The sequence below is a fragment of the Vulpes lagopus genome, chromosome 4 (genome assembly GCF_018345385.1).
Source record: "Vulpes lagopus strain Blue_001 chromosome 4, ASM1834538v1, whole genome shotgun sequence".
NCBI lineage: Eukaryota > Metazoa > Chordata > Mammalia > Carnivora > Canidae > Vulpes > Vulpes lagopus.
The window spans coordinates 43,286,773-43,301,590 of NC_054827.1; the positions used below are offsets into that span (position 1 = coordinate 43,286,773).

At 36.1% G+C, this 14,818-nt stretch overlaps 1 protein-coding gene across 13 annotated transcripts in view; it reads left to right on the plus strand.

Moving 5' to 3' along the window:
• The window catches only part of KMT2C (lysine methyltransferase 2C), a 284,116-nt gene that overhangs the window by 72,367 nt on the left and 196,931 nt on the right, over positions 1-14,818 (plus strand). For all 13 annotated transcript variants that reach the window (XM_041752737.1, XM_041752743.1, XM_041752742.1 and 10 more), the window contains exon 2: positions 12,899-12,987. In XM_041752737.1, coding sequence (XP_041608671.1) covers positions 12,899-12,987 — 89 coding nt within the window. The remainder of the gene's footprint in view (positions 1-12,898; positions 12,988-14,818) is intronic.

Consider the following 14,818-nt stretch of genomic DNA (forward strand, 5'->3'; position numbering starts at 1 on the left):
GGGTCTTTAACTCAGCCCTGAAAGTCTTTGTTACACTTACTAGGATCACGTCCATCTGTGGGCCCATCTGTGGGCCGGTTGTGGGTCAGCTCAGTCAGACTCTTTCTGCATCTTAGCACTCACTTCTGGGTGTCAGTCTGTTGATCTCAGGCCAGGGGATACTGGAGAGGTGAAGAGGGTAAACTCGGTACTTTGGCAGTACTTGGAATTCTGGTGTCTGTTCTTAATCATCCTGCTGTTCTATATTTTTCAGGAAACTCAAATAGTTGTTCCATGCATTATATCCATGTTTTATAGTTGCAATCAGTGGCAGTAAAAGTTTGGCATATATTCCTCCATCTTACATAGAACTGGAATCCCTTGATAGCCTTTTGTCATTTCTTTTTTAGTGTTCCTTATTTTTGTATATTTTTTTTATTGGAATTCTATTTGCCAACATATAGCATAACACCCAGTGCTCATCCCGTCAAGTGCCCCCCTTCAGTGCCCATCACCCAGTCATCCCAACCCCTCGCCCGCTTCCCCTTCCACTACCCCTTATTTGTTTCCTAGAGTTAGGAGTCTCTCATGTGCTGTCACCCTCACTGATATTTCCTGCTCATTTTCTCTCCTTTCCCCTTTATTCCCTTTCACTATTTTTTATATTCCCCAAATGAATGAGACCATTTAATATTTGTCCTTCTCCGATTGACTTACTTCACACTCTCCAGTTCTATACACGTTGAAGCAAATGGTGGGTATTCGTCGTTTCTAATGGCTGAGTAATATTCCATTGTATATATAAACCACATCTTCTTTATCCATCATCTTTCGATGGACACCGAGACTTCTTCCACAGTGGCTGTTGTGGACATTGCTGCCATAAACATGGGGTGCAGGTGTCCTGCTGTTTCACTGCATCTGTATCTTTGGGGTAAATCCCCAGCAGTGCAATTGCTGGGTCGTAGGGCAGGTCTATTTTTAACTCTTTGAGGAACCTCCACACAGTTTTCCAGAGTGGCTGTACCAGTTCACATTCCCACCAACAGGGCAAGAGGGTTCCCCTTTCTCTACATCCTCTCCAACATTTGTTGTTTCCTGTCTTGTTAATTTTCACCATTCTCACTGATGTGAGGTGGTATCTCATTGTGGTTCTTTTTTTTTTTGTATTCTTTTTATTGGAGTTCGATTTGCCAACATATAGCATAACACCCAGTGCTCATCCCGTCAAGTGCCCCCCTCAGTGCCCATCACCCAGTCACCCCAACCCCCTGCCCACCTCCCTTTCCAGTCTTTTGTCATTTTTATATGTGTTTTTTTAAAGCAAAAGCAGGCTTTAATTTCATTTTCTTGCATTATCTTTATTTTGATTGGTATGGCAGGTATAATTTATGTAAAAAATTGATGGTAGAGTGTTCTGTTTTTTATTCTATGAAACCAGTCTTTATGATGGATATTGGATTTTGCTGTCAATGTAATGCCAACCAAAGAAAGAATTGGGAAGTGTTCCTTCCTTTATTATTTCTTGGAGGTAGTGTAGAATTAGTATTATTTCTCAAACATTTGATAGAGTCTATCATTAAAGACATTTGGGATTGGAATTTTCTTTGTGGGGAGGTTTATACTTACAAATTCAGTTTTATTTTATTTTTATTTATTTATTTATTTTTAGATTTATTTATTCAGAGAGAGAGAGAGAGAGAGTGAGTCAGAGACACAGGCAGACAGAGAAGCAGGCTCCATACAGGAAGCCGGACATGGGACTCGATCCCGGGTCTCCAGGATCACACCCCAGGCTGCAGGGGGCACTAAAATGCTGCACCACCGGGGCTGCCCGGCAAATTCATTTTTAAAAATAGACTTTGGGTTATTCAAGTTTTCCATTTTTAATCTTGAGTCTTTGGTAATTTTGGGCCTTTCAAACATTGTGACCATTTAAGTTGTTGGTTTATTGACATAAAATTATTTATAATAATTTCTCATTCTTTTTAATGGGTATTGTCTTTCTGGTGATAACCCCTCTTTCAGTTTTTCTCTTGGTAGTTTATGTATTTTCTCTCTCTTCTCCATCATTTTTGCTGGCAAAATAACTATTTTATTAACTCTTTCAAAGAACCATCTTTGGGTTTCATTGATCTTTGGGGGATATTTCATTGATTTTTAAAAATTATTTATCATTGTGTTCTTATGTCACTGCTTTTGGCTTTTAATTTTCCTTTTCTTATGGTTTAATTAGATTTTTGTTTTCTAATTTCTTAAAGTGGAGGTTTATGTTATTATTACAGTTGAGATCTTTCTTTTTTTTTTTAGTTGAGATCTTTCTTATTTTCTCATGTAACGATTTAAAACTGTAAATTCCCCTTTATTTACTGCTTACCTGAATCTAACAAATTTTGAAATGCTGTATTTTCATTGAGTTCAAGCTGTTTTCTAATTTCTTTGTCATTTCTTTCTTGACTAGTGGGTTATTTAGAATTGTGTGTGTGTTTACAAGATATCTGAAGATATTGCTTATATATATTTTGTTTGTTTCTAATTTAATTCCATTAGAGAACATGTTTGGTATTATATCAGCCTTTTAAAATTAATTGAACTTCGTGTTAAGGACTACAGTTTGGCTTATTCTGGGGATTGTATTCTGTTATTAGGTATGGTATTCTATGGTCAATTTAAGTCTACGTGGTTAATAGTCTTAAGTATTCTGTGTCTTTGTTGAGTTTTCTGTCTAGTCATATCAATTATTGAGCAGTGTTGTAGTATAGAAGTATAATTGTTGATTTAAATATTTCTATTTTCAGTTATCAGTATTTTGAAGCATTGGGTGCATAGATATTTAGGATTATCATCCCCTTGATGAATTGGCTCTTTTATCATTATGTGATGTCTATTTGTAGTTCTTATAATATTCCTTGTTTTAAGTTTATTTAGTAATATAGTTCCTGTAGCTTTCTTTTGAATAGTATTGTCGCATTATATTTTTTCATCTTTTTGTTCTTTTATCCTACAAATGTCTTTAAAGTATGTATCTTTTAGACTGCATATAATTGGGTCTCCCTTTTTAAATTTAAACTGATAATTTCTGCTTTTTAATTTAAAATTTTTTCATCATGATAAATGTAGTCTTTAATTCCATCACCTATTTTGGCCATCCCCCCATCCACCTCCCCTCTGGCAACCCTCAGTTTGCCCTGTAGAGTTGAGTCTCTTTCTTGGTTTGTCTCTCTTTTTCTTTGTTCATTTATTTTGTTTCTTAAGTTTCACAAGTGAGTGAGAGCATATGGGATTTGTCTTTGACTGACTTATTTTGCTTAGGCTTTATACTCTCTAGCTCTATCCATGTTGTTGCAGATGGCAAGATTTCTTTTTATGGCTAAATAATAGTCTATTATTAGTATACTACATGATCTTTATTCATCTATCACTGGACACTTGGGATGCGTTGATGGTTTGGTTTTTGTAAATAATGCTACTATAAGCTTAGGGGTGCATGTATCTCTTTGAATTAGTGTTTTTTGTATTTTTTGGATAATTACCCATTAGTATGGTTACTGGATCATAGGGTAGTTCCATTTTTTTTTTTTAAGATTTTATTTATTTATTCATGAGAGACACAGAGAGAGAAAGAGGCAGAGACACAGGCAGAGGGAGAAGCAGGCTCCATGCAGGGAGCCCGACGTGGGACTGGCCCAACGTGGGACTGGATCCTGGGTCTCCAGGATCAGGCCCTGGGCTGAAGGTGGCCCTAAACCGCCCCCCTGCCCTCGTAGTATTTTTGACTTTTTGAGGAACCTCCATACTGTTTTCCACAGTGGCTGCACCAGTTTGCATTCCCACCAATAGTGTAAGAAAGTGCCTTTTTCTTTGTATCCTGGCCACTACCTGTTGTTTCTTTGTTTTTTATTTTAGCCATCTGACAAATGTGAGGTGATATCTCATTGTAGTTTTGACTAGCATTTCCTTGATGATGAGTGATGTTGAGATCTTTTCATGTGTCTGTTGGCCATCTGGATGTCTTTGGCGAAATGTCTGCAGGTGTCTCCTGCCCATTTTTAAATTGGATTATTTGTTTTTTGGGTGTTGTATTAGTTCTTTATATATTTTGGATACTAACCCTTTATGTGATATGTCATTTGTAAATATCTTCTCCCATTCAGTAGGTTGCCTTTTAGATTTATTGATTGTTGCCTTTGATATGCAGAAGCCTTTTATTTTGGTGTAGTCCCAGTGGTTTAATTTTGCTTTTATTTCGTTTGCCTCAGGAGACATGTCTAGAAATATGTTGCTATGGCTGATATCAGAAAAATTACTGCTTGTTGCTCTTTTCTAGGATTTTTATGGTTTCAGGTCTTACAGTTAGGTCTTTATTAGTTCATTTTGACCTTATTTTGGTGTATCATGAAAGAAAGTGGTCTGGTTTCATTCTTTTGCCTGTAGCTGTACATTTTTCCCAAAACCATTTGTTGAAGAGACTTTTTCCCATTAGATCTTCTTGCCTCCTTTGTCATAGACTGCGACTGTATAATTTTGGCTTAATTTCTGGGTTTTTCTCTCCTGTTCCATGGATCTATGTGTGTCTTTATGCCAGTATCATACTGTTTTAATTACTATTGTTTTATAACAGGAAATCTGAAATTGTTATACCTCCAGTTTTGTTTTTCAAGATTGCTTTGGCTATTGAGGTCTTTTGTGGATTTTAGGATTGTTGCAATCCTAAACATGCAAATTTTAGGATTGTTTTAGTTTTGTGAAAAATACTATTGGTGTTTTGATAGGGATTATATTAAATCTGTAAATTCCTTTGGGTTGCATAGACATTTTATTTAACAAGATTGATTATTTTTACTCTAATTGTAGTGTTAAACCTATTGCTACTTAACAGAATTAGTAATGTGAATGTGCTTAAATCTACTTGTTTTGTATTCTGTCTCTGTCCCATTTGTTTTCTTTGTTCACTTTTATTCTTTTACTACCTTTTTATGGTTAATGGAGTATTTTTTTTTTCAGGATTCGGTTCTATCTATATTTGACTACAACAAGCTGTGCATGTGTGTGTTTCATAGGAGAGCTGCTCTAGGGTTTATGTCATAAATTTTTAACTTATCTGAGTCTTCCTTCAAGTAACATTTTTGCACTGCAAATGTACTATAATAAGACCTGTATACCAGTATACTTTATTTTCACTCTCCTGTGTTTTGAACTATTGTTACCATGCAGTTTAATTTTATATATATTATGTACTCTGGGATAAATTATAGATTTTGCTTTAAACAATGAGCTAACTTTTAAGGAGATTAAAAATGAGAAAAAGTTTTATATTTACTCACATACTTACCATTTTCACCACTTTTTATTCCTTTGCATATGGATATCTTGATCCAGGTTTTTATTAAGTATCATTTTCCTTTTGTCTGAAGAATTTCCTTAACATGTTTTGTAATAAAAGTTTGGTGAAGAATTTGTTTGAAAAAGCTTTTACTTTACTTTTGTTTTTGAAGGATGCTTTTTGCTGCATGTTTCATATAAGGTTTATGGGATTTTTTCCTTTAGTTTTCTTCAAGCACTTGAGTTATGTTATTTCACTGTCTTCTGGCTTACATAGTTTAACACAAGAAGTTTATAGTCACTTTTATTTTTCTTACTCTGTAAGTAATACTTCTTATCTTTGGCTGCTTTTTTTAAAATATTTTATTTATTTATTCATGAGAATACACAGAGAAGAGAGAGAGAAGCAGACACACAGGCAGAGGGAGAAGCAGGCTCCATGCAGGAGCCTGATGTGGGACTCGACCCTGGGTCTCCAGGATCACACCCTGGGCTGCAGGCGGGGCTAAACCGCTGAGCCACAGGGGCTGCCCTCTTTGGCTGCTTTTAAGATTTTCTCTTATTACTCTATTCAGCAAATTGACGATAAAGTTACTGGTGTGTGTGTTTGTATGTGTTTGGCATTTTGTTGTACTTCTTGGATCTGTGGGTTTATAATTACATATTTTGCAAGATTTACAGCTCAGATTTCACTAAATATATACTTTTTGTTTGCTTTTCTCCAACTTTAACTTCACATGTTAGATTGGTTGCTGTCATCTCACAGGACTCTGTTGCTGTGTTTGTCTTTTTTCACTTTGTCTTGTATTTTGGGTAGATGTTGTTTGCTATATCTTTAAAGGCAATCATCTTTTCCTTTGCCCTTCCTTCCTTCCTTCCTTCCTTCCTTCCTTCCTTCCTTCCTTCCTTCCTTCCTTCCTTTCTTTCCTTCCTTATTTTATTTGTTTATTCATGAGAGAGACACAGAGAGAGAGAGGCAGAAACAGAGGCAGAGGGAGAAGCAGGCTCCTCAGAGGGAGCCCGATGTGGGACTCGATCCCTAGACTTGGGATCATGCCCTGAGCTGAAGGCAGACACTCAACCACTGAGCCACCAAGGTGTCCCTTGGTTTGCCATTTCTGATCAGATGTTAATCAAAGTGAAAATTTTGATTTTTTTTTAATGTTACCTGTGAGTTCCATTTTAAGCATTTTTTTTACCATCTTCCATTTCTCTCCTTTCGTTCATTTTCCATTACATAAACATATGAGGTATATTGATAATAGGGATTTAATGTTCATGCTTGTCCCTTCTATCATCTCTGTTGTTTTCTGATTCTATTCCTTGATTTTTTTCCTGGTCATTACTCACATATTTTTTACTTCTCTATATAGTTCGTAAATTTTTATTGGATGCCATATTTGTGATTTTTTTTTGTTGTTGGGAACTAAATTTTGTTGTAGTACTTTGACAAATGTTCACTTGTGTGTTTATGTTTGCATGTTAAGTTAGTTGTGGAAAATTTTTATTCTCTTGAGGCTTATTTGTGAACTCTTTTAGGGATGGTCTAGAAGATAAGTTGTCATAGGCTTCATTTAGCCTACTTTTAAAGGCATGTTCTAGTCTCTACTGAATGTTATTATAGTCAGTGGGGTCTTGGCATTCTGGCTAGAGTGAACACAACTGACTCCTGGCTGGAAGCTTTGGGACTTGTTTGTATTGCACCTGGGCTGTAATTGTTCTTTCCTTGGAACTTATTCAGCCAAGTTCCAAGTTTGGGGTTTTATACCACTTTTATACAGATTGGTATTTAGATAAAAACTTGAGGGTACTCTTATGCAGATATCTGGATCTATTTCCCTGTACAACTCCCTCCCCTTGTGTGCTCTATCCCACAGTTTCTAGCCTCCTGAACCAAAGATTTCTGTGTCCTCATTTTGGTACAATTGGAATTCCCCTTTCTGTGTTACAGTTTGCAAATTAACTCCATGCAGAAAGGCTTTGTGATAGTAGGGCTCACCTTGTTTATTTCCTGTTGTCCAGGGATTATAGTCCTGTCCGTGCCTTTTGTTTAATATGTAATAATGGTTGTTTCTTATATTTTGCCTGGTTTTCTAATTGTTTATGGCTGGAGGGTAATTTGAACCTCCTCCCTACTCCCATGTGGCTTTAAATAGAAGTTTACTATATTATTTTAGGAACTTCAATTAGTTTTAATTTATAATAATAATATGTAACATTGGGTTTTTGGTGGAAGATTTTCTCAAATTAAATTAGTGGTATTATTTTGCTTCAGATTTCTTTGCAGGAGAATGAATCAAAACTAAAATGGAAGGCTTAAGAGATACAAAAGAAGAAAAGAAGAAAAGCCAAAGAAAGATTGAGATAAATAATTTTTATGTTGCCATTTGTAATGAGACTCCAAAGTTCTATTAAAAGTCAAAGCCTGGAACATCTGAATGCAATATGGAAATGTAAAATGTATACATCTATTTTTACAGGTTTTTGACAAAGTATGACCATTATCTCTTGCATTCGGAAAAAAAAAATGGATTCAGCAGCATTTGATTAGTCAGAACAATCACATATCTGAAGCCAGTGAGCAGCAATAAAAAGGCATGAGTGAAATATGGGAAATTTGTTTGTTTGTTTGTTTGTTTATTTATTTATTTATTTATTATTTATTTATTTATTTATGATAGTCATACAGAGAGAGAGAGAGAGAGGCAGAGACATAGGCAGAGGGAGAAGCAGGCTCCATGCACCGGGAGCCCGACGTGGGATTCGATCCCGGGTCTTCAGGATCGCGCCCTGGGCCAAAGGCAGGCGCCAAACCGCTGCGCCACCCAGGGATCCCCATTTATTTATTTAAAAAGATTTTATTTATTTGGCATAGCACAAGCCAGAGTAGTGGCAGGTATAGGGAAAAGGAGAAGCAAGCTCCCTGCTGAGCAGAGAGCCCAACGTGGGGCTGGATCCCAGTACCCTGAGATCATGCCCTGACCGAAAGGCAGATGCTTAACTGGCTGAGCCACCCAGGTGCCCCAAAATATGGGAAATTGAAAAATGACTTGATGTTGATAAGTTGGTCCATTGATCAGAAGGAGAATAATTCTGATGGATTGATGAATGTAAAAAGCATGCCTTCCTTGTTGGTGCCAAAATGAAGAATTAAGAGAAAAAAGGAAGCAAAGCAAAAACTAAAAATTTCTTTTTGAGGAATACAGACAACTGATACATATGCACACACTCCCCACTCTCCCACCTTTAGATAAATAAAACAAGTTTGAAATAAAGCCAGTTGTCAAAAAAACAGTAAGTTAGCAATGGTCAGGATAGTGGAGAATAAAACATAAAATAGAGCAAAACACTGGTTTGGAAGTATAAATGACAAAGTCAGCTAAGTCATACATGTTTTGGTTTCTTTAACAATGAGTATTCATAATCATAGAGTAATCATAAAAGAAAGATTAAATTTTGAATTAATTTCTTATTCTCAATTCCATTGTAGCAGTCATGTTGGGATTACTTCAAGAATTTCTGGCCTCTCTGTATGTAGTCCTTTTATTGGTCTTTAGGTTTCTAAAAAAACTGATTCCTTTAAAAAATTTTTTCTTTGGCTTCGTATCTCCTCACTGTTTGTCTCACTCACTCTGTTGCCACCACAGTGTATTTTCTCTTTTCCTTCGACACTTAGATACTCTTATTTTACTAATTTTGAATTTGCTCTTCCTTCTACTTTAGTGTTCCTTTCCCAGATATCTGCGTGGCTTGGTTCCTTTTGTACTTCAGATCTCTATTGAAATGTTTCCTTACTCGTATAAAATTTTATTTTGTAAAGTTTATTTTGTAAATATCTTGTTTATTTTATTTTTTTTAAAAAGATTTTATTTATTCATTCATGAGAGACAGAGAGAGAGAGAGAGAGAGAGAGGTGGAGAAGCAGGCTCCAAGCAGGGAGCCTGATGTGGGACTTGATCCCCGGTCTCCAGGATCACACCCTGGACTGAAGGCAGCGCTAAACCACTGAGCTACCTGGGCTGCCCTATAAATACCTTGTTTGAAGTGGTAACTCCTCATTCTTTGCTTTAATTTTTCTTTCAGATTGTGTGTGTCTCTTTTGTTACAAAGAGTAATGGACATTTCTTCTCACTAGAATGTAGTTTAGAGAAGGCAGAGATTTTGTTGTTTAATGCTGTATCCCATGTTTTAACAGAGCCAGACACAGGAGGATTGATTGAGTTGTCTAATGATGCTTGTTAACTATTGTTATCTAAGTAATTGCTTAAAATGTTACTAACTATATTTCATCTCAGCTTCTAAGAAGTGAGATGTGAAAATTTGTCATAATTGTGAATTTATCAATTCCTCGTTCTGTAAATGTTTACTTTATACAATATGAGTACTTCTATTGAATTCCTGGGAAATTAATCTTTTTATCATTAAATAATGACAGCCAAGTTTAAGCCACTTACATTTACTGTGAAAACCTGTATTTTTATTTAACTTCTTATTTTATTTTCCATGTATTATGTATTTTTTATTTTCCTTTTTGCCTGCTGTTGGATTGGACAAACTTTACTCATCCCATCTGTTCTTTCCCCTTTGATTGCTTTATAGATGTCTCTTAAATTTAAACATAACTACTTAATAAACACTAAAGATAATTACCTTCTCCATTTTTCCACGAGTAATACAATCAACCTTGGATTCTTTTAGCCCCAGTCAGTCCGTGTAGTCACTTATTCAGTTTTGTTTCCCCTTCACTCATGAAATTTGAAATGATGCCATTTTCACTGTTTGATCTAGTGTGTTATATTGACTAATTTCTAATATTAAGTCATGCTTGCATATTGATGATATTTACTAGTATTTTACTTAGTTTTTTTTTTTCTTTCCATAGATTTGTTTTCAACCATGGTTTTTGGATATATTAGGATTTGGGTTCAAGTGTTTTTTTTTTTAAGTTTTTTTGAAGATTGCTTCAACTTTAAAAATTTCTTAGGGAGATGCCAAGTGGCTCAGTGGTTGAGTGTCTGCCTTTGGCTCAGGGCCTGAACTCGGGATTAGGGATCAGGGATCGAGTCCCACATCAGGCTCCCCTCGAGGAGCCTGCTTCTCCCTCTGCCTCTGTTTCTGCCTTCTCTTTGTGTCTCTCATGAATAAATAAATAAACTCTTAAAAAAAGTTTCTTATGTTACATCTCCTTTTTGTTTTGATTATTATCATTTTGAAAGAAAGATTTAAATAGTTTTTCTAGGGCAGCCCTGGTGGCCCAGCGGTTTAGCCAGCCCAGGGCGTGATCCCACGTCAGGCTCCATCAGCCTGCTTCTCCCTCTGCCTCTGTCTCTGCCTCTCTTTCTCTTTCTCTCTCTCTCTCTCTCTCTCTCTCTCTCTCTGTGTGTGTCTGTCATGAATAAATAAATAAAATCTTAAAAAAAAAAAAAGAAAAAGAAAAAAAGTTTTTCTATTTAAAATAGATTTGTAACTTTTTCATATTAATCCTTTATTATTTTCTGTTCTCAGTGTTTTTCAACTTAAATACTGAGTTTGTCTTTTTAAGTAATAAAATAATTTAAAGCTCTCATTGTTTGAATATTACTGTCAACTTCTAAGTTTTTTTTAATTTATTTTTTATTCGTGTTCAATTTGCCAACATATAGAATAACACCCAGTGCTCATCCCATCAAGTGCTCCCCTCAGTGCCGGTCACCCAGTCACCCCCACCCCCCGCCCACCTCCCTTTCTACCACCCCTAGTTCTTTTCCCAGAGTTTGGAGTCTAGGATTTGGGTTCAAGTGTTTTTTTTTTTAAGTTTTTTTGAAGATTGCTTCAACTTTAAAAATTTCTTAGGGAGATGCCAAGTGGCTCAGTGGTTGAGTGTCTGCCTTTGGCTCAGGGCCTGAACTCGGGATTAGGGATCAGGGATCGAGTCCCACATCAGGCTCCCCTCGAGGAGCCTGCTTCTCCCTCTGCCTCTGTTTCTGCCTTCTCTTTGTGTCTCTCATGAATAAATAAATAAACTCTTAAAAAAAGTTTCTTATGTTACATCTCCTTTTTGTTTTGATTATTATCATTTTGAAAGAAAGATTTAAATAGTTTTTCTAGGGCAGCCCTGGTGGCCCAGCGGTTTAGCCAGCCCAGGGCGTGATCCCACGTCAGGCTCCATCAGCCTGCTTCTCCCTCTGCCTCTGTCTCTGCCTCTCTTTCTCTTTCTCTCTCTCTCTCTCTCTCTCTCTCTCTCTCTGTGTGTGTCTGTCATGAATAAATAAATAAAATCTTAAAAAAAAAAAAGAAAAAGAAAAAAAGTTTTTCTATTTAAAATAGATTTGTAACTTTTTCATATTAATCCTTTATTATTTTCTGTTCTCAGTGTTTTTCAACTTAAATACTGAGTTTGTCTTTTTAAGTAATAAAATAATTTAAAGCTCTCATTGTTTGAATATTACTGTCAACTTCTAAGTTTTTTTTAATTTATTTTTTATTCGTGTTCAATTTGCCAACATATAGAATAACACCCAGTGCTCATCCCATCAAGTGCTCCCCTCAGTGCCGGTCACCCAGTCACCCCCACCCCCCGCCCACCTCCCTTTCTACCACCCCTAGTTCTTTTCCCAGAGTTTGGAGTCTCTCATGTTCTGTCTCCCTTTCTGATATTTCCCACTCATTTTTTCTCCTTTAATTTCTAAGTTTTTAAAATACATAATATCGTGTTTTTTCTTATGTGTTTAGGGATCTTTTTTTTTTTTTCTTCAACTCCTTTCTAGCCTTAATTTCTGAGATTTCCCAAAACTTAAAGGCGTTAGTGTTTCGTATTCTTTAAAAAAATTTCATTGGGTCAAAGAATCTCACTTTACCATGATTCTTATGTTTATATGACATTACTGAAGTTAATTTTAGAAATTCAATTGTATTACTTTGTAAGATGTATGATTAAGTATATTCAGTATTTAATTTTTTTTGAGTGGTTTGCAAGTATATGCATCACTTTCATGTATGGAAGTGTCTTAAAAATATACTCATCTGGGCATCATTCTGCAATTTCACTAGATATAGAGGTATAACCCCGGGATGCCTGGGTGGCTCAGCAGTTGAATGACTGCCTTTGGCTCAGGGTGCGATCCTGGGTCTGGGAATGGAGTCCCACATCAGGCTCCCTCCGAGAAGCCTGCTTCTGTCTCTGCCTATGTCTCTGCTTGTCTTTCTGTGTCTCTGATGAATGAATGAATGAATGAATGAATGAATGAATGAATAAATAAATTTTTAAAAAAAGAAGTATAACCTGGTGTTTGAATTTTGCAAATAACCCACTAGACTAGGTGATTAAAAACCACTATTGTAGCTAGAGGATCCTCTCAAGATCAGCTCAAAAGAGGGAGAGAGCCTGAAATCAAGAATTAAGTGATTTATGATGACAAAATAGATTGATCTGGGACAAAATTAAAACCTAAAATTTACTAAAGAAAAATGACTCTATAATGTGGTATTTACTATTTGATACAGAAAAATGCAGTAAAATTTGCCTCAGTTATTTAATTATGTGTACCTTCAACTTCTTTAAGTGTAATTGTAAGCCTTAAAATTTAACATTAAACTCTACATATTTACTTCTGTGTAGGCCTCGGAGTAAAGGAAAAACTACCGTGGAAGATGAGGACAGCATGGATGGACTGGAGACAACAGAAACAGAAAATATTGTGGAAACAGGTATCAAAGTTAACAGAATTTTTAAAATGTACACAATTTGCACTATTAGCATTTGTCTATAGACTGAGTTATAATTCTCATCTGCTGAAATAGTTTGATAGGTTATGATATAGTGAAAAAATTGAGGTCTCTTTTTTTCCCTACAGCCTTGATTTAGTGGGAAGTATTTAATATCTGTAGAGAAATGTTTTATTAAAGCAAAATTAAAACTGGAAGGGACAGTAATTCCAGGCTGTTATTACGATAGTGTTATTATTATTACAATAGTGTGTGGTTGATTTCTGCTTATGAGCCATCTAGTGTTTATTTGAAGCTTATTATGTTAGTATGTGTGTGGGGAAAAAAATATGTCCCATTAACAGGCAATCCTATGAAATGCTGGGTTAATGCTTTCTGATCTGCTGAACTTGCAGGTGCTCTAAGTAAGCTAATGTGTATTGTGTATCTGCAGAAGGAAGATAGAGTGGGTTTCCTAAAGTAATTTCCAAAATTCATAAAGTTAATAATTTAAATTGTCAAAGAGGCGAGTCCCACATCAGGCTCCCTCCGAGAAGCCTGCTTCTGTCTCTGCCTATGTCTCTGCTTGTCTTTCCGTGTCTCTGATGAATGAATGAATGAATGAATGAATGAATGAATAAATAAATTTTTAAAAAAAGAAGTATAACCTGGTGTTTGAATTTTGCAAATAACCCACTAGACTAGGTGATTAAAAACCACTATTGTAGCTAGAGGATCATCTCAAGATCAGCTCAAAAGAGGGAGAGAGCCTGAAATCAAGAATTAAGTGATTTATGTTGTTATTTATGTTGTTATTAGTTTCATGTTGTATTCACAGTGTCTGTGTGAGATGGTCTCTAACAGGCAATGTTTTCTTCACAGTTGTTTGATAGAGTTTAGACATAGTGATAGGTTTTTTTGTGAAGTTGAATGTCCCCTTGTTGCTTACAGAATGTCATACAGTTGTTAGACAAAAGTTAGAAATTGCAGTACCTCGAAATACAGTTTTCCATAAAATACTTTTAGTTGTCAGTGTGTTGCTGCTAGATGGCTGTAATTCTTGGAAAGCCTTCAGACGTCCTCCAGTTCTCGTTCCTCTTTTCAGTGGAGTCTCTGTAGGTAGAGTGATGACTGAAGCTTGGAATGCAGAATTCTATATTTTGCTCTTTTGTTGCAAATTTGTAGCCACATAGTTTTAAACTTGAATTTGTGTAAATTCCCCACCAGGTATTTTTTGATTTCTTTTCCTTAAATTGAATACTGTTCAATCCAACTGTTATATACTGTTACTTTCTAGTGAAAGGTCTTTTTGAAGTTTTAAGTGACATTTTTCACAATAATGACATTTTTTAACATGGTAATTAAACCAGTGCTACCAAACTGTACCCCAGGCCCCTTTTTGTGCACTTACCAACAGTCTTCCTGAGTACTTTCCCTTGTTTTCTGAAGATTTAGCACCTGCCTTCCTATTTTCCTCTGCTTCTCCTATTGTGATGTTAATTATTCAGCACCTAGGCCTCTTGGCTCCTTGATTTCTCAACATTCTGATTCTCCATCCCACCCTCAGCCTGTCCTTCTTGTGGTCATACATGATCAGCCTATGTCATTGTCTCACTTGCTATGATGACTGCTGTTTTTTTATTTTAAGATTTTATTTATTTATTCATGAGAAACACACACACACACACACACACACACACAAACACACACACACACAGAGGCAGAGACACTGGCAGAGGGAGAAGCAGGCTCCATGCAGGGAGCCCGACGTGGGACTTGATCCCTGGTCTCCAGGATCACGCCCTGGGCTGAAGGTGGCGCTAAACCGCTGGGC